Source organism: Macaca nemestrina, chromosome 14, assembly GCF_043159975.1.
Source record: "Macaca nemestrina isolate mMacNem1 chromosome 14, mMacNem.hap1, whole genome shotgun sequence".
Taxonomy (NCBI): Eukaryota; Metazoa; Chordata; class Mammalia; order Primates; family Cercopithecidae; genus Macaca; species Macaca nemestrina.
Window position 1 is genome coordinate 35,526,653 of NC_092138.1, and position 20,776 is coordinate 35,547,428.

The window sequence follows — 20,776 nt, forward strand, 5'->3', positions numbered from 1 at the left end:
CTGTTTTAAACTGGAGCTCATTAATATAATTCTATGGGGATCAGACCTTTGAAATTCCTGAGAACAGTAAGAGAGCAGAAAAATACACAATAACAAGGAAAGGAGCTTCCATTATTGGTTTTTAATGAGCATACTTGAATTACGGCCACTGCAGTTTATGGACAGTTTTTGTTGTTGTTCATTTGTATATGTTCTAGTTAAAAAAAAAAAAAATGCTAGCCAAGGGACTTGAATCAGAGAGAAGCAGAAATTGACTTAAGTAGAAAGGGAAACACATTGTTAGATAAAGTCAGGTCCTGGGCTTCCTCAGCTTGTTTTGGGTGGAGTGCCTGGTGACAAGCTGAAGCCCCTGTGTGGGGTGGTTTCCTTTGCTGAAAAGCTGGGCTGGAAGATGCTGTGCTCAGCGTTCAACCTCATGCACCCTCGCAAGGCACAGGCAACAGGTGCTCTGGGAAACATACATTATGTATCATAGCCTCTGTCTGTCTGTGGACTGATATCCAATAATAACTTTGGAGAAAAATAACTCCTCTTATTTTATTAGCCACAGCCCTGGGCCAGGGAAGGTGGAGAATCAGTAAAAATGCATTGTTTGTTTGTTTCTCTAGAAGTTTATGGTGCAGAGTCAAATTGAAGGCACATGAAGAACATTTTTTTCACCAAATAATAACTGAGTCTTTTTGCTTTCATTTGTAGTTTCTTCTTTGAACTTTAGTTAGTAGGAGGGGTTAGAAACCTGAGCTATTGTCAAAGCCCTTGATATCAATGAAAGAAGCAGGTGCAAATCTCCTCACAGAGAGAAACCAAAGGGTCCTGACTGTGGATATTGGTCATCTAGTAAGGATGCTGTTGTGGGTGTTTATGAGACGATGAACAGGGTGGCTTTGGATGCATTAATGATGCCCACATTCTTCTTCTGTTAGGTGTCCTGTGCCCTGACCCTACAAGATGCCAAGAGAAGATGCTCACTTCATCTATGGTTACCCCAAGAAGGGGCACGGCCACTCTTACATCACAGCTGAAGAGTAAGTTCAAAACCAGACCCAGCAGGGCTTCCAGTTTGCCATTTGCTGACACAGCCTGCTGACTTCCACCAGCACATGCCTGCTCATAAATCTCCCTAGTGTTTATCTCCCCAGACAGTAACATCCCTGGCAACAAGGGGAGGAGATTCTGTGCTTCTACAAGGGGCTCAGTCAAGCTTCTCTGAGGCCAAATAGGCAGGAAGATGGGAATGGTATAAGGTTGGATCTTGCCATTTTTGGGTGCACTTTGACTATTGGGCCTTATCTGTAGGTTCCCAAGTGGAAAAACATCTGTTCAGAGTCACAATGCCTCTTTCCTCAATCCTTGTTCTGTCTCCTCCACTCAAGCTCCTGAAGGTGGTTTGCAGATAGAATAAAAGTGAGTTGCCAAGGAGCCAGTGAGGATGATGGGCAGGTGCATGTGACTCAGCCCACAGCCAGACTCGAGAGGAAGACTGAAGTCACAGCCTTTGCAGCATAACTTTATCCTAAGGAAAGGTGTTGGATATTATGAGTGAATTAAAAATAACTATTTATATGATTAAGCATTTCTAAATGCTAAGCATTATATACTGGCCTGAGATACTGTTTTTATCTTTGAAAAAACTCACAACCTAGTGGGAGAGTTAGGCATGAGATTAATTTCAGCAAATATAAGTGTGGTGATGAAAACCCAGAGGCTGCAGGGACATACTCTGTACGTGCTGGGAGTGGGAAAGGGACATACTCTGTACATGCTGGGAGTGGGAAAGGGACATACTCTGTACATGCTGGGAGTGGGAAAGGGACATACTCTGTACGTGCTGGGAGTGGGAAAGGGACATACTCTGTACGTGCTGGGAGTGGGAAAGGGACATACTCTGTACGTGCTGGGCAGCGGAAAGGGACATACTCTGTACGTGCTGGGAGTGGGAAAGGGACATACTCTGTACGTGCTGGGCGGCGGGGGCAGGGGAGGCCCCACCCTCTGTGTGGGACTCCAACAGGACAATACCCTCTTATGTGGTCTGTCCAGAACTCCCTGCGAACCTGCTCTTTCTTTGGAAAGAGCTGTTGAACCATCTTTAACAGTCAACCGCAGGGACCAGCAAGATGTAAGACCCAACAAAGGTACTGAGGAAGAATTCGGCATTTCCTCAGAAGACCCTGGTATAGGATCCTCTAATATCCCTGGCCAGTTGGAGTTGAGGGCAGCGGTATCTTCTCAGAAAATGTCCTGAGAGCAAAAATATACTCTTTAAGGGAGGGGAGCCCATTGGCCATGGTATTAGTTAATTGTTTCAGCTTCCGTATAATCACTCAACAGACTCTTCTTTAAAATAAAGTTTTATGTCTCGTGTAAAAATTCAAGAGTAAAGAGTTCAAGGCCTGTTCCTTTTCTTCTTGCTTGTTACTCCCCTGGGATGTCGCTTTTGTCTCCATGGCTGAAGATGTTGTGCCATCACTTCCACATCTTGCCAACAGAAAGCAGGAGGTGAAGGACAGGCTAGGACCATTCCTTTCAAGGGACACACGTCACTTCTGCTTATTGCTCCACCCCCGCCCACCCCCTCCCCCGTGGCACCTGTGGGTATCATTCTTGCTGTGTTGTAAATGAAGAAAGGTTTAGAGAAATTAGGAAATGTGTGGCCAGACATGGTGGCACTGGGATTTAAATCCAGGTCTGCTTGCCCCCAGAGTCCATGCTCGTAAGTGTTATGCTGCAGGCCAGCAGAGGCAAATATTTGCACAATCCCATCCAACAAGAGGCTAGGGCAGAGGTCAGTATCTCTCAGTGTGAAGCTGGAGGCTGATGCTTGTCAGCTCAGTAGGCTGAAAGCGGAGTTGTCCTTTGCCATGTAGGGCCATCACGCCCAGCTGGGGAACCTCATAGCCAGGTGTACCCACAACCTGAACAAGGTAACTTTCAGGTTCTAGTCAGGAAGAAACCAACTAGGTGGTTCAACATACAGACTTTAATATAAGAAGCTGGTTAAACAGGCATGGGACTGAGACTGAGGAGGCAAAGAAGGCACAGGGGTAACCAAGGCTATACCCACAGAATGCTGCTTCTACCCCTATGTCTAGGGGAACAAAGGGAAGGGTGAGGCCATCAGGACCTAGAATTGGGAGGAGGGAACCCACAGAAATGGGACCCAGATCTCTAAGGAGAGATTTCTGTTTGGCTGGTTCTGGTGTCTCCGGAGCTTAGAAGTGAGGGGCATGAATCAAATACTCATGCCTCTGAGGTGGGAGCACTGGTCAGCCAGTGCTCTGCTGGGGAGGGGCATAATGAAGCTGGCTCTGAGAATGCCAGAAAACGAGCTGGTGCTTGGCATGTACAGACAATGTCAGCATTGCTGGGGTGATGATGACGGGAGCAGGAAGCACACTGGAAGGAGCTGCTCCTTCCTGACCTCCTAGGTTTGCAGGCCCTCTCTAGAGTACTCCAATGGGAGCCAGTGGGCAAAGGAGAAGTGGCATTTGCAGAGACCAGTTCCAGCATCAGAGAGCAGAGCATAGAAAGGTGGGTTTGGAGTTGAGGGACAATGTCTTAATAAAGGGCAAAGGGGGTTATGACCATTATCATGTGAAGGAATCCCTTGACTGAAGGCACAAGCTTTCTGTGTCTTGCAACTTGAATGATGTGCATAAGCAGGGTCAGGTGGGTTATCTGACATTTTCCTTGAGAACAGGAGGGAACCTCTGGATTCCAGCACAAAAGAAAAATACCCACTCAACCCATATGTGTGGGAGCCATCCCTCTATAAAGAGAAAGTAATTCCTTTTGACATTTTGCTGTCTGTAGAAGGGTCAGATAGCCAAAGCTTCCAGCACATTGAAACACTTAACTTCAGACTGTGAGTGAAGGAACCCCTGAATACATGGAACATCATGATCTTGTGCAGGTACTGAAGGAGATCCGTCCAGAAAATAAGTAACTGCACACGGCACCAATGTCAAAACTCATTCCTCTCATGAAAAGTCCCTGCCCCCGTTGCTGTTTGTTTAAATAGGTGGGATGGAGGTAGGGGAATGGGGCCATCTTCTTTTTTTTTTAAATTTTTTTGCATAAAATCAGGATCCTGCACAACAGGGCCAACTTCATTAAAGCAATGCATCCCTAAGATATGAGACTATTTATCCTTCTCACAATTGTGCCAGCAGGTGGAATGAGGAAGAATGATGCAAATTAAGTTCCCACATCCAGCCAGGAAGGACTACATATCTGCTTTGAGTATTATCAATCTCTTCGAAACCTCAGTGGAGAGCAGTTCTCACAGTTGAGTGGACACAAGTCATCCATGGAACTTGTTAAAATGCAGATTCCTAAGTGCTGCCACCTAAGAGGCTGATTGGGTAGGCCAGGGGTGGAGTCCTATGATCTGCACCTCAGCGTGCATCTCAGGTGATTCTGCTGCAGGTGACATTTGGAAGACACTCTGAGGAGCCCTGCCAAACTGGGCAGTGGGTTCTTCCAATGTGTGTGGCATACCCTGGTGCTTTTCGCTGTCAGTCACTTGGGCATGTTGTGAGCACCATGTGACGATGCATAAAGTGCTGGAACAGAGCTCTGTCTGTGTCAAGATGTTCAAGTGGATGCCACAGGGTGAAATGAGAGCACAGGCATGTTGGGAGTTGAATCAGCTGCCTTCAGTCATGAGAACACACTTGTGACAGCTTCAATTCAGGAAAGAGTGACTCTGCAGGAAAAGCACTGGCCTGGGAGACCTGGATCTGGCCCAAATTCTGGTGCTCACTTGCTAAGTTTCCAGTGCCAGTTGCTGTGAATGTTGGTTCTGCCACTTACTGGTTGTGCAGCCCTGGGCATTTGACCAGCATAACATCAGTTATAAAATGAACACCATTCCTACCTCAGAGGACTGTGGTTAGGATGAAATAAAAGCATATATGTGGGGCTGTCTAGCCCAGTGCCTGGCACAAATTGGTGCTCAATGAATGGTAGTCACTATGGTGATGGTAATGTTGATGAATCTTCATAGGTCTCAGCTTCCTGATCTATAAAGTGGGTGGACTGACCTACATAAGTCAGAGTTTCCATCTAGCACTGTCATCCCATGGTTCTCTCCATCCCGTTTGCAGACGGACAGGATAAGCTTGATGTCTCCTCAGCCTTGAGACAGAAGTTGTCCAGTAGATGGTACTGAGCAAAAGTCTCTCCAGGAGAAGCCTTAAACTTTGCTTCTCCTGTAGCTGCTCAGTCTCTTATAAGTCACTCAGCTCAGCAGAAACTTTCTTAGCGAGTTGACAACCACAGATAACAGAGTCAGTTCTGTCGATTTTGATCATGCTGTGATCAAGTAGATGTTAGCTAACTGAAGATGCTTGCCAGGAGTGAACAGCTCCAGGCCGTTTTCAGGGTCTCTGTGGCAACTGTAATGCTTCCCAGGGGTCACTGAACACAGGGCCCAAGAGGCTGGTGTAGACCCCCAGATTGGCACCCTGCTGCTTAGACAAGATCCTTCTCAATAAGTAATGCTACGGCTTTGCTGTAGGTTCAGCCCAGACACTTCTCCCTAGGGCTGCAAGGAGCAAAGCGGGGAGTTTAGGGAAGGGAGGGCACGAACATAATTGAGACGGATTCAGGTTCAGATCCAAGCTCTGTCTTGTGCTAGCTCTGTATGATCACCAGTGAGTCATGTATCCTCGGCCTTTTATTTCCTCATCTGTGAAAATAGGGGATGATAAATGGTGTCTACCCTCCAGTGTTGATGTGAGAATTGAATAAGCTAATGAATGTTTAGTACAGCACCTGGCTTTTAGTAGATGAGTCAGTGTTCATTTCTATTTTCTTTTTGTGGGCTGAATTAGAGAAAATGTTCTAAAACAGCCTGATGAGAAGAAAAGATAATTTAGCCCCACTAAATACACTGTCCACATAAAGACCAGTTACTATGGCTCTTCTTGTACCTGGAACTTGGGTGCCTGGGCCATGTCAATTAGCAGTGCTCCTGTGGGCACACACTTGAGAGGCTCCTAGATAAAGACCTGCACTAGATCCAGGTGCTGGAGGCCTGGTGGGGTGCCCAGTGTGGGAGGTGGGAAACTACCTGGACACTGGGAGATGCTGCTCTGGGCAGTCAAAGCCCACAGGAAGAGAAAGATTGATTTATGCTTCATCATAATGTAGAACAATGTTTCAATGACAAAGCGGATTTGTCTATCTCTTGGGCCAGGGCCGCTGGGATTGGCATCCTGACAGTGATCCTGGGAATCTTACTGCTCATCGGCTGTTGGTATTGTAGAAGACGAAATGGATACAGAGCCTTGATGGTTGGTATAGTTCCCACAGCTGAAATCCCTCCAGGTCCAGGGCCCTCTTTCCAGTTCTTTCCTCTGAGTCTCTGCAGAGTCAGATAATTGCCTCGTTACAACCTCTAGCTCTGATTCCACCTTCTGATGCCTCTTTTGCTACATTGTACTTTGGCAACTCTTCCTTTGCTTCTGCTCAGGCATGAACCCCAACCAGGAACTTGCCCTGTGCCTTAGTCTGTGACTATAACAGAATACCAGAGACTGTAATTTATAAATAAATGAAATTCATTTGGTTTACGTTGTGGAGGCTGGGAACTCCAAGATCTAGGGGCCACACCTGGTGAGGCCTTCCTGCTGTGTCACATCATAGTGGAAGGCATCACATGGGCAAGAGAGTGACAGCAAGAGGGAGCTGAACTCATTTTTTTTTTTTTTTGAAACAGGAAATCTTGGGATGGAACACAGTGGTGATCATGAGTCACTGTAGCCTTGACCTCCTGGGCTCAAGCCATCCTCCTGTCTCAGCCTCCAGAGCAGCTGGGACCACAGGCATGTGCCACCACACCCGGCTAATTAAAAAAACTTTTTTTTTTTTTTTTTGTAGAGACGAGGTCCCACTATGTTGCCCAGGCTGGTCTCAAACTCCTGGGCTAAAGGGATCTTCCTGCCTCGGCCTCCCAAAATGTTGAGACTACAAGTGTGAAACACTCCACACACGGCCCAAACTCACTTTTATAACAAACCTACTTTTGCAATAACAAACACACTCCTGCAATAACATTAATCCATTCATGAGGACAGAGTCCTCATGACTTAATCACCTCTTAAAAGTCCTACCTCTCACCATTGTTGCACTGGGGATTAAATTTCCAATACATGAATTTTGGGGGACACATTCAAACTATAGCGCCTGTCTTTTTGGTTCTACTCACAGCAAACTTGGGTACCTGGATGTTGTGTACAGCTAAGCACTGACGGTTTATAGGGCACAGGGGAAGGGGGTTGAGGTTCCCTTATAGCAAACAGGAGTATTCTTACACACCTAAGGTTTTATCACTTCTGAGAATTCTTGCTGGTTCTGTTACTCCACTTTGTGACCTGGTCTTCCAACCTTGCTTCTTTACCCCTTTCCTCACTGGTTACCTGTGAATTCCAAATTCTTCTGACTCTACACTAAGCATCCCAGGATATCATCAGTGCAATGAGGAAACCATCCTCCCTGCATCAGCACAAAAGGTCACTGTGTGTTTTTTAACAGGCTGCATCCTTCTTAGATGGCCAAAGGTTTTAATAGTATTTTCTTTCTTTTTTACCCAAATATGCAGGAAGCGAACACAATTACACAATCCAGTCTTCTGGTACCAGTATCCTCCATGAATGGGGAACATCAACTGAGTTTATAAGCTATAAAAACTACAGATTTCAGCAATCTTGCTTCAAAGCTAGGTAGCACTTTAGCACTTCAACACCCAAAAGCATTCTCCATAGATCTCAATCTCTCTCTCTCTCTCGTTATTACAGATCTGAGAGCTTTTTCAGGTTGCTGCAAAATGGAAAAAAATTATCTTTACAAAAAATGTTGGAAAGTCCCATTCCTCATTCAGCAAGCACTTCATTTAGAGGAAAAGGTCCTGTGAAAGAGAGGAGGGTTGGTGTGGGGTAGGGATTGAAGCTTGGCAAGCTGATGAGAAGGAGAAGGTGAGAGATGCAACTCTGGATTCTTTCCCTCTTTGCCAAGAAACTTGGGCAGTCTCATGTCTCCTGTTCCCCAATGTCTGTCTTTCCAGAGCATAAATACAAATACAAACCATAAAAGGCAGGGCAAGTTTGGGGGCTGACACACCCACCGAGCATAGCCCTCTAGTGTGCTGACATTTAGAGGGAAGGAGGAGGAGGAGTTGATGAATCTGAACAAGACTCCAATATTGGAGGAAATACTTGAGGAAAGCCTTGGGTTAGAAAGTTAGGTATAGAATTCCTGCTCATATGGCTGTCCACAACAGGTTAGTAGGGGAGGACTTTAATCTCTGCCATATAATTCCATTTGTAACTCTAGCATGGCGTTATGACATTGCCTTGTAATTGGCTATTTACTGTTTGCCTCTTCTACCCTTCCACTTTCCCCATGTATGAACCAGAACAGAGAATATTTCTTACTCATCTTCATATCTCCAATGCCCAGCACAGTGCCTGGCACATAGTAGTCACTTAATTGTGTGGCATTAGGACTTGGTCCCATTGTCTGCCATTGAGTTGCTTGGAGACTAGAATGCAACTTCTCCAAGACTCACTAGCTCTATCGTACACCCACACACTTTGGAAATCTGTGATGTAACACAATGTATATCCATTTTTATTTAATACATATTTTCTTCTATATTTTGATTTCATTATATATTTGTATATCAAAAACATGTTTAGTCTTTCAAGAACTAAAGCTATACAAACTCAGTATATTGGTACTCATTTCCTAACTAACTATAATTATTAGCTTGATCCTACTGAACACAAATGCAATAATTTTTCTTTTCTGCTTCAATGCTCTCATCTTAAACTCATTCAACTGAAAAATAACAGAGAGTCTTAATGTCATGTGCTCAGACACTGTGAACATTTTGCTTGGTAAGTTTCAAATTCAAACTCTATGCCTCCATTCCTCTAGGATTATATCAGTGGTTTGTAGTTTCTGAGACTTTTTGAGAGGGAAACGTGTTTAAATTTCTTGGTTTATTTAATTTCCATATTTATTTTTAAAATTAATATTAAAATCTTATTTTGAGATTTTCATATATCTAGAAAAGCCAGTTTGGAGATCAGAAGTCTAAGTTTAGGCAAAATTATGTAAAATAGTATATTAAGTATTGCATTTAATTACATAATTACCTCCCTTTCTGTCTTCAGTGATTCTATTTTCATTTTAAAGTAAAGGGCTATAAATGGCATTAAATATAAGCTTTGGGCATGTGAATTACTTCATCTTTAACAATGTTCATTAAGCTTGAAATGTCTACTTTTCAATTTCCATTTGACCACAGAATAGTAGAGAGGCTGGCTGGAATTTAGATCTCTTAAATTTCTCCTTTGGTTAACAATTCCCCTGAGCCCTGGAAAACATCTTTTGAAAGGAAAGGCTGCTTTTTGTAGCAACCTGTTTCTGCAAGAGGAAGTGGGAAATGATTTGTAATAAACTGGACAGTGGTTTTTATATTAAGCAGTTTTACATCTTCACTTGGAAGTTCAAGACAAAATACTTTTGATTCTTGGAGAATTTCATAGCCCTTGCTCTCAGCTCAGTTTACACTCATGTGTCAAGGCACTGTGTTTCTCAATGCATGGTCAGTGGTCACCTGCACTGGAATACTTTGGGGTCCTTGCTAAAAGGCAGATTCTGGGATCATCTCTGGTGGTGGGATTCGGGAATCCGTATTTTAAAATGTACACCCAGTTTTAATGTAAATACAGAAAACTGGCAGTGAACTGGTAGAGTGGATCATACTCTTATCCTATGGTCAGTGAGAGGCTTTAAAAAAAAGAAAAAGAAAAATTGACAAGGGCAGTTTTATTTTTTTTCTTCCCAATCAGTACACCTTTTAAATCCTTTTCCAGTTTATTGCATTAGTTAGGACTTCCAGTATGATGTTGAAAAGGTGTGGTGAGACAGGACATCCTTGCCTTGTTCCTGATCTTAGCAGAAAAGCTTCAAGTATGATGTTAACTGTTAATTTTTTGTACCTAGATATTCTTCAGCAAACTTGGGTAAGTTTCCCTCTATCCCTAATTTATTGAGAGTTTTAAATTATGAATGGGTGTTTGATTTTTCAAATGCTTTTTCTACATCTATTGATACAATCTTGCGAATTTCTTCTTTAGTCTATTGATGTATCAGAATAATTCATTTCTCTCTTCTTCTTTTTTTTCTTTTTTTTTGACATGGGGTCTCATTCTGTCCCCTAGGCTGGAGTGCAGTGGTGTAATCTCAGCTTACTGCAACCTTCACCTCCCAGGCTCAGGTGATCCTCCCATCCCAAACTTCCAACTAGCCGGGACCACAGGTGCAAGCCACCACCGCCTGGCTAAATTTTTTTGTATTTTCTGTAGAGATGGGGTTTCACCATATTGCCCAGGCTGGTCTCGAACTTCTGAGCACAAGCGATCCACCTGCCTCGGCCTCCCAAAGTGCTGGGATTACAGGCGTGAGCCACCACACCTGGCCTGATTTCTCAATATTGAACCAGGTTTACATACCTGGGATAAATCCCACTTTGTCATGGTGTGTAATTCCTTTTATACATTTTTAGTTTAACTTGATAATATTTTGTTGAGATTTTTTGCATCTATATTCATGAGAGATATTGAGCTGTAGTTTTCTTGTTTTGCAATATCTGTCTGGTATTAGGGTAATGCTGGCCTCATAGCAGTGAGTTACAAATTATTCCCTTTGCTTCAATCTTGTGAAAGAGGTTATAGAGGACTGGTATAATTTCTTTCTTAAATGTTTGGTGGAACTCACCACTGAACTCATCTGGGTCTGGTGCTTTCTGTTTTAGAAAGTTATTATTGATCAGTTTTTATAATAGATATAAATCTCTTCAGATGGTCTAGTTCTTGTGTGGATTTTGACAGATTGTGTCTTTCAAAGAACTGTTACATTCACCTACGTTTTCAGATTTGTGAGCATAGTTGTTCATAGTATTTCTTGCTTATCCTTTTAATGTCCATTACTATTTCTGATAATAGCAGTTTGTGCCTTCTTTTTTCTTCTTAGCGTGGCTAAAGGCTTATCAATTTTATTGATCTTTTCCCAGAATCGGCATTTGGTTTCATTGATTTACTCTACTGACTTTCTTTTTTTTCTAGAGACAGGGTCTCATTCTGTCACCCAGACTGGAGTGCAGTGGCAAAATCATAGCTCACTGTTACCTTGAACTCCTGGGCTCACGCAATCCTCCTGGCTCAGCCTCCTGAGTAGCTAGGACTACAGCTAGCTACCGTAGTAGCTAGGACTATAGCATGTGCCACCACATCTGACTAATTTTCTTTTTTTTTTTTTAATTTGTAGAGACAGAGTCTCACTATGTTGCTCTGGTTAGTCTCAAACTCCTGGCTTCAAGCAGTCCTCCTGCCTTGTCCTCCCAAAGTGCTGGCATTATAGGCATGAGTCATTGTGCTCTGCTGATTTCTTGTTTCCAATTTCATGGATTTCTTCTCTAATTTTTATTTTTCTGCTTACTTTGGATTTAATTTGCTGTCCTCTTTATTTTCTTAAGGTGAAAGCTTAGATTGATTTTAGATCTTTCTCATTCTCTAATATACACATTCAATGTTATACATTTCCCTCTAAATACTGCTTGCACTGCCAAGCAGTATCCCACAAATTCTGACATCATATTTTAATTTCATTTAATTCAAAATATATTTAAATTTCTCCTGAGATTTCTCCTTTGACCCATGTGTTATATATAAGTGTGTTGTTTAATCTCCAAGTGTTTGGGAATTTTTCAGTTATCTTTCTGTATTGATTTCTACTTTAATTCTATTATAGTCTAAGTGCAAACATTGTATAATTTCTATTCTTTTAAATTTGTTAAGATGTGTTGTGTGGCCCAGAATTTGGTTTATCCTGGTGAATGTTCTGAGCTTGAAAAGAAAGTGTATTCTGTTGTCATTGGATGAAGTAGCCTATAGATGTCTATTATATCTAATCGAAGATTTTGTTGAGTTCCACTTTTATACATTGCTAGATTTGATTTGCTAATATTTTGTTCAGATTTTTTTGCATCTATATTTATGAGAGATAATGAATTGTAGTTTTCTTTTCTTGTAATATCTTTGTTTTTGATGTTAGGGTAATGCTAGCCTCACACAATGAGTTAGTCCTTACTGATTTTTAACCTGCTGGCTTTGTCTATTTCTGATAGAGAGATGTTGAAGCCTCCAACTATAACTCCAACTTCATAGTGGATGCAACTACTTTTTCTTGCAGTTCTATCAGTTTTTATTTCATGTATTTTGATGCTGTGTTCTTAGGTACATGCATGTTAAGTGTTGTTATGTCTTCTTGGAGAATGAACACCTTTATCATTATGTAATATCCCTCTTTATTCCTGATGACTTTCCTTGAAATCTTCTCCTTCTGAAACTAATATAGGAACTCCTACTTTCTTTTCATTAGTGTTAGCATGGTATATCTTTCTCTATGCACTTTTTTTTTTTTTGAGACAGAGTCTCGCTCTGTCACCTAGACTGGAATGCAGTGGTGTGATCTCGGCTCACTGCAACCTCCACTTCCTGGGTTCAAGTGATTCTCCTGCCTCAGCCTCCCAAGTAGCTGGGATTACAGGTGTGCGCCACCATGCCTGGCTAATTTTTGTATTTTTAGTAGAGATGGGGTTTCACCGTGTTGGCCAGGCTGGTCTCGAACTCCTGAGCTCAGGCCATCCGCCCGCCTCAGCCTCCCAAAGTGCTTGAGATTACAGGCGTGAGCCACCATGCCCAGTCCAGTTATACTTCTTTTGTTTTTTTTTTTTTTGAGACAGAGTCTCGCTCTGTTGCCCAGGCTGGAGTGCAGTGGCGCGATCTTGGCTCACTGCAAGCTCCGCCTCCTGGGTTCATGCCATTCTCCTGACTCAGCCTCCTGAGTAACTGGGACTACAGGTACCTGCCATCACGCCTGGCTAATTATTTATATTTTTAATAGAGACGGGGTTTCACTGTGTTAGCCAGGATGGTCTCAATCTCCTGACCTCGTGATCCGCCCGTCTCGGCCTCCCAAAGTGCTGGGATTACAGGCATGAGCCATCATGCCCCGCCTTACACTTCTTTTTTACTTTTTTTCAGTGGTTTCCCTAGAGTTTGCAACAAACATTTACAACTAATTCAAGCCCACTTTCAAATAACACTATACCATTTCATAGGCATTATGAGCATCTTAAAATAAAATAATCCTAATTCCTTCCTCCTGTAAACTAAAAACAAAACCTACATCCTCCAACCAACTGAATGGACCCCCTCTTGGCCAAGGGGACCCCAGGGAAACCTCAAAAACTGAGTCTTGGCCATGATGGGAAGGGAGATGAGAGATGCCTCATTATACACCCTCCCTTTTAGAGTTTTAGGTACAACTGACTAGCATTAATTTTAAAATAGAGATTATAGGACTGACAGAATTAACTCTTTGTGGCAATATCAAATTAGGAACAAGACAATGCAAGGAAAGGGTTAAATCATGCCCTTCAAACCATAAAATGTTGTTTTTTAAAAAAATTAACCCTGTATAATGTGGTTTACTTTCCAAATTGACTCTGGTATAGCATCACGTGACAGACTGCAGACTCCCTTATCTTAAGCATTCCTTTATACTGACTTCAAGTCTTAAGACAGAGCTGAACTTTCAACCAACTGCCAACTAAAGAATCCCTAAAACTCACCTGTGACTTGTAAGCCTCTGCTTTGAGATGTCCTGCCTTTTCAGGCTGACCCAAAATATACCTTCTGTGTATTGATTTATGATTTTTACCTACAATTCCTGCCTTCCTGAAATGTATAAAACCAAATCATAACCCAACCACCTCAGGCACACTTTCTCAGGACCTCTTGAGACTGTTCTCCTGGCCATGGTCATTCATATTGGCACAGAATAAACCTCTTTAAAATATTTTGCAGTTTTTTTCTTTCTGTTAACATTCCTTTCCCTTGTATCATTGCTGTTATTCATTTCAAGTGTATATAAGCATACACAATTAAATACACTGTAGCTATTATTCATTTTTGAACAAACTATTATCTGTTAAATCAACTAAGATGAATATGTTGGGTACAGTGGTGCATGCCTGTAGTCTCAGCTACTCAGAGGCTTAGGCAGGAGGATTGCTTGAGTTTAGGAGTTTAAGACCAGCCTGGGCAGCTTAGCAAGATCATGTCTCCTAAAAAAAAAAAAGAAAAAAAAAAAAAAGAGAAAGAAAGAAAAAGGAAGTTTTGGGAGGCTGAGGCAGGAGAATTGCTTGAACCCAGGAGGCAGAGGTTGCAGTGAGCTGAGATCACGCCATTACACTCCAGCCTGGGCAACAGAGTGAGACGCTGTCTCAAAAAAAAAAAAAAAGTTTTTATTTTACCTTCACTTATTCATTCTTGGATGTTCTTCCTTTATGTAGATACAAGGTTCTGACCTATGTTATTTTCTTTTTCTCTAAAGAACTTCAAATGTTTCTTGCAAGGCAGGTCTACTGGCAACGAATTCCCTCAATTTTTGTTTGACAAAGTCTTTATTTCTGCTTCACTACTGATGGATAATTTCATAAGAGTGTTCCTTTTGTAGATTCAGTCTTCTTATCCTTCCCTTCAGAAATATTCTTTGACCACCTATTGGGTCCCAGGCACTGCACTAGAGCTTTACCTCTAGTTAATTCCCACAACAATTCTGAGAGGTAGGTGGGTATTATCTTCCTAGATGCAAACTCAGAATTCAGAGAGGCAAAGTGATGAGACTGAAGGCACACAGCAAGTAAGTGGCAGAACCTAGATTAAAACTCATTCTTAAAACTTTGGCTTCCCTTCTCTTTTCTAAAATGGATTCAGTTACTTCTTCTTCCCACTCACCTTTATCAATTTACATTTCAGGATAAAAGTCTTCATGTTGGCACTCAATGCGCCTTAACAAGAAGATGCCCACAAGAAGGGTTTGATCATCAGGACAGCAAACTGTCTCCTCAAGAGAAAAATTGTGAACCTGTGGTAGGTTGAGATCCTTCATAAGGGTATTTTCATGAATGGCTGTTTTTAACTCAAGTGAATACAATGATTTCCATTTAAAAAGCAAGAACAATGTGAATGTACTCGTTGCCACTGAACTATATATACCTAAAAATGGTTAAAATGGCAACTTTTTTGTGTATTTTATGAGAATAAAAAATAAATAATAATAAAAACAAAAAACAAGGGAAGCACAGGGATTTTCTTAAATTGTGTTGTCACATACCCAGAGTTTCCAGGGTCAATAATGAGAGCCCTACATGTAAGATCCAAAGGAAGAACTTAGTCCTGGATACAATATTCTTTTATGTTTTTAGTCATACTTGCCTTTTTAATGGATGTAGATATATGCAGAGGGGAGGGATAAAGTACCTATTATTTATTGTATAGAGCTGTGCTGTCTGATGGCTTAGCCACTAGTCACGTGGTGCAACTGAACACTTATAGGAGTTTAAAATAAGATGTATTATAATACATACCATATTTCAAAGATATTAGTATGTGGAAAAGAAGATAAATGGTTCATTAATTATTTTTATATTGATTCATTTTGAAATAAATATTCTGATAATATTAGGTTAAATAAAACATTTTAAGATTAATTTTACATGTTTCTTTTTTTAAATGTAGCTACTAGAAATTTTAAAATTACATATGGCTGGACATGGTGGCTCACACCTGTAATCCCAGCACTTTGGGAGGCCGAGGTGGGTGGATCACCTGATCTCAGGAGTTCAAGACCAGCCTGGCAAACATGGTGAAATCCTGTCTCTACTAAAAATACAAAAATTAGCCAAGCGTGGTGGTGCACACCTGTAATCCTAGCTACTCTGGAGGCTGAGGCAGGAGAATCACTTGAACTCAGGAGGTGGAGGTTGCAGTGAACCGAGATAGTGCCACTGCACTACAGCCTGGGCAACAAGAGTGAAACTCCATCTCAAAAATAAATTAATAAAATAAAATAAAATTACGTACCATATTTCTATTGGACAGCACTAGTACATATACAACACAGTATAATGGTTGAGAGCACTGACTCTGGAGCCAGATTACTGTGTTTGATTCTTACCTCAACAACTTACTAGTTGTGTGACAATGGGCAAGCGAGTTAACCTCTCTGTGCTCTGGTTTCCCATTCTGTAACATGAAAACAATAAAAACACTCCCAGAATTGTTGTGAGCATTAAATGAAGCCCTGACACATTTATTCTGGATACAATATCCTCTTGTTTTATATTTGGTAGTGTCAATGTGCCTTTACACACAATTACAAGGATCTCTGTGGTAAAGATGCAATGTATATAGTGTCAGTAAATAGCATTCAATGATTTGTTTGTTAGGGCTTGAGATTTTTACTGTCATGGAAAATCCAGGTATAGCTAAGCTTTTGAGATTTTGGGAACCCCTTAACCCTATTTTTCTCTACTCTTGCCCCCAACAATCAGCATATAAACTTGTGAAATTTAACAATTACTTCACTGGGCAGAAATTATATGTGAACACTTAGAAATTTCAGTCCACAGGGAAACTATAAATATGTTAACTATTTTAACTTAACCCTTTCCTAGAAACATATACACTGTTACCAAGACCAAATTCTCCCTTTCTTGTTCTCACAGGTTCCCAATGCTCCACCTGCTTATGAGAAACTCTCTGCAGAACAGTCACCACCACCTTATTCACCTTAAGAGCCAGCAAGACACCTGAGACATGCTGAAATTATTTCTCTCACACTTTTGCTTGAATTTAATATAGACATTTAATGTTCTCCTTTGGAATGGTGTAGGAAAAATGCACGCCATCTCTAATGATAAGTCAGTGTTAAATTTTTAGTAGGTCAGCTAGCAGTACTAATCATGTGAGGAAACAATGAGAAATATTAAATTGGGAAAACTCCATCAATAAATGTTGCAATGCATGATACTATCTGTGCCAGAGGTAATGTTAGTAAATCCATGGTGTTATTTTCTGAGAGATAGAATTCAAGTGGGTATTCCTGGGCCATCCCATTTCTCTTTACTTGAAATTTGGCTAACAACAAACTAGTCAGGTTTTGAAACCTTGACCAACATGAACTGTACACAGAATTGTTCCAGGTGAGTCTTTACTATGGGGTGCTCACAAAGGATACTTCTATAGGTTTAAGACAAAGAGCTGACTGGCCTATTTATCTGATCAAGAACATGTCAGCAATGTCTCTTTGTGCTCTAAAATTCTATTACACTATAATAATATATTGTAAAGATCCTACAGCTTTCTTTTTTTTTTTTGCGTAGTGGGAGGGAGTTTTGCTCTTGTTGCCCAGGCTGGAGTGCAATGGCGCAATCTTGGCTCACCGTAACCTCCGCCTCCCAGGTTCAAGCAATTCTCCTGTCTTAGCCTCCCGAGTAGATGGGATTACAGGCATGCGCCACCATGCCCGGCTAATTTTGTATTTTAAGTAGAGATGGGGTTTCTGCATGTTGGTCAGGCTGGTCTCAAACTCCTGACCTCAGGTGATCCGCCCACCTCAGCCTCCCAAAGTGCAGGGATTACAGACATGAGCCACCACACCTGGCCAGACCCTATATCATAGGTAAGACATATAATGCAGTCTAATTACATTTCACTTCAAGGCTCAATGCTATCCTAACTAATGACAAGCATTTTCTATTAAACCAGAAATTGGTAGAAGGATTTAAATAAGTAAAAGCTACTATGTACTGCCTTAAATGTACCTATGGCAATTTAGCTCTCTTGGGTTCCCAAATCCCTCTCACGAGAATGTGCAGAAGAAATCATAAAGGATCAGATATTCTGGAATGGTGTCATTATTTGCATAGCAACATTGCAATTTGTTTTCCTTTGGCCACATCAACATATCACCTACACTATTATTTATCTAATATTTATCTTTCAGGCAGCTCGTTTAAACTTTTTTTTGGCTTTAATTTCTATTGCCATACTAAGTGGAAAACCAGTATCATTTTCCATAGTAGAGGATAACTATAAAAATGAAGATAATGAAAGTAATTTTTTTTTAAATTATACTTTAAGTTCTAGGGTACATGTGCACAACGTGCAGGTTTGTTACATACGTATACATGTGCCATGTTAGTGTGCTGCAACCATTAACTTTTGTATAAGGAGTAAGCAAAGGATCCAGTTTCAGCTTTCTACTTATGGCTAGCCAATTTTCCCAGCACCATTTATTAAATAGGGAATCCTTTCCCCATTTCTTGTTTTTGACAGGTTTGTCAAAGATCAGATGGCTGTAGATGTGTGGTATTATTTCTGAGGGCTCTGTTCCATTCCATTGGTCTATCTCTCTGTTTTGGTACCAGTACAATGCTGTTTTGGTTACTGTAGCCTTGTAGTATAGTTTGAAGTCAGGTAGCCTGATGCCTCCAGCTTTGTTCTTTTGGCTTAGGATTGTCTTGGCAATGCGGGGTCTTTCTTGGTTCCATATGAACTTTAAAGCAGTTTTTTTCCAATTATGTGAAGAAAGTCATTGGTAGCTAAATGGGGATGGCATTGAATCTATAAATTACCTTGGGGAGTATGGCCATTTTCACAATATTGATTCTTCCTATCCATGAGCATGGTATATTCTTCCATTTGTTTGTGTTCTCTTTTATTTCACTGAGCAGTGGTTTGTAGTTCTCCTTGAAGAGATCCTTTACATCCCTTGTAAGTTGGATTCCTAAGTATTATATTCTCTTTGAAGCTATTGTGAATGGGAGTTCAGTCACGATTTGGCTGTTTGTCTGTTACTGGTGTATAAGAATGCTTGTGATTTTTGCACATTGATTTTGTATCCTGAGACTTTGCTGAAGTTGCTTATCAGCTTAAGGAGATTTTGGGCTGAGACGATGAGGTTTTCTAAATATACAATCATGTCATCTGCAAACAGGGACAATTTGACTTCTTCTTTTCCTAACTGAATACCCTTTATTTCTCTCTCTTGCCTGATTGCCCTAGCCAGAACTTCCAATACTATGTTGAATAGGAGTGGTGAGAGAGGGCATCCCTGTCCTGTGCCACTTTTCAAAGGGAATGCTTCCAGTTTTTGCCCATTCAGTATGATATTGGCTGTGGGTTTGTCGTAAATAGCTTTTATTATGTTGAGATACGTTCCATCAATACCAAATTTATTGAGAGTGTTTAGCATGAAGGGCTGTTGAATTTTGTCAAAGGCCTTTTCTGCATCTATTGAGATAATCATGTGCTTTTGTCTTTGGTTCTGTTTATATGCTGGATGATGTTTATTGATTTGCATATGTTGAACCAGCCTTGCATCCCAGGGATGAAACCCACTTGATCATGGTGGATAAGCTTTTTGATGTGCTGCTTGATTTGGTTTGCCAGTATTTTATAGAGGATTTTTTGCATCGATGTTCATCAGGGATATTGGTCTAAAATTCTCTTTTTTTGTTGTGTCTCTGTCAGGCTTTGGTATCAGGATGTTGTTGGCCTTGTAAAATGAGTTAGGGAGGATTCCCTCTTTTTCTATTGATTGAAATAGTTTCAGAAGGAATGGTACCAACTCCTCCTTGTACCTCTGGTAGAATTCGGCTGTGAATCTGTCTAGTCCTGGACTTTTTTTGGTTGGTAGGCTATTAATTATTGCCTCAATTTCAAAGCCTGCTATTGGTCTATTCAGGGATTCAGCTTCTTCCTGGTTTAGTCTTGGGAGAGTGTAAGTGTCCAGGAAATTATCCATTTCTTCTAGGTTTTCTAGTTTATTTGCATAGAGGTGTTTATAGTATTCTCTGATGGTAGTTTGTATTTCTGTGGGGTCAGTGGTGATATCCCCTTTATCATTTTGTATTGCATCTATTTGATTCTTCTCTCTTTTCTTCTTTATTAATCTTGCTAGCGGTCTATCAATTTTGTTGATCTTTTCAAAAAATCAGTTCCTGGATTCATTGATTTTTTGGAGGGTTTTTTGTGTCTCTATCTCCTTCAGTTCTGCTCTGATCTTAGTTATTTCTTGCCTTCTACTAGCTTTTGAATGTGTTTGCTCTTGCTTCTCTAGTTCTTTTAGTTGTGATGTTAGAGTGTCAATTTTAGATCTTTCCTGCTTTCTCTTGTGAGCATTTAGTGCTATAAATTTCCCTCTACACACTGCTTTAAATGTGTCCCAGAGATTCTGGTATGTTGTATCTTTGTTCTCATTGGTTTCAAAGAACATCTTTATTTCTGCCTTCATTTCGTTATGTACCCAGTAGTCATTCAGGAGCAGGTTGTTCAGTTTCCATGTAGTTGAGTGGTTTTGATTGAGTTTCTTAGTCCTGAGTTCTAGTTTGATTTCACTGTGGTCTGAGAGACAGTTTGTTATAATTTCTGTTCTTGTACATTTGCTGAGTAGTGCTTTACTTCCAACTATGTGATCAATTTTGGAATAAGTGCGATGTGGTGCTGAGAAGAATGTATATTCTGTTGATTTGGGGTGGAGAGTTCTGTAGATGTCTATTAGGTCCGCTTGGTGCAGAGTTGAGTTCAATTCTTGGATATCCTTGTTAACTTTCTGTCTCGTTGATCTAATGTTGACAGTGGGGTGTTAAAGTCTCCCATTATTATTGTATAGGAGTCTAAGTCTCTTTGTAAGTCTCTAAGGACTTGCTTTATGAATCTGGGTGCTCCTGTATTGGGTGCATATATATTTAGGATAGTTAGCTCTTCCTGATGAATTGATCCGTTTACCATTATGTAATGGCCTTCTTTGTCTTTTTTGATCTTTGATGGTTTAAAGTCTGTTTTATCAG

At 40.9% G+C, this 20,776-nt stretch overlaps 2 protein-coding genes across 2 annotated transcripts in view; one reads left to right on the forward strand and one right to left on the reverse strand.

Moving 5' to 3' along the window:
* Positions 1–102: 102 nt before the first annotated feature.
* Positions 103–20,776, reverse strand: part of BRD10 (bromodomain containing 10) — a 120,378-nt gene continuing 99,704 nt past the window's right edge. Inside the window, exon 11 of the transcript XR_011612975.1 lies at positions 103–1,513. The gene's annotated coding sequence lies outside the window, so the exon portion shown is untranslated. The remainder of the gene's footprint in view (positions 1,514–20,776) is intronic.
* LOC105489154 (melan-A) lies at positions 944–16,952 on the forward strand. The gene is made up of 4 exons (XM_011753854.3): positions 944–1,025; positions 6,203–6,299; positions 14,898–15,011; positions 16,649–16,952. The coding sequence occupies exons 1-4, from the start codon at positions 949–951 to the stop codon at positions 16,715–16,717; spliced, it is 357 nt and encodes a 118-aa protein (XP_011752156.1). The 5' UTR covers positions 944–948; the 3' UTR covers positions 16,718–16,952.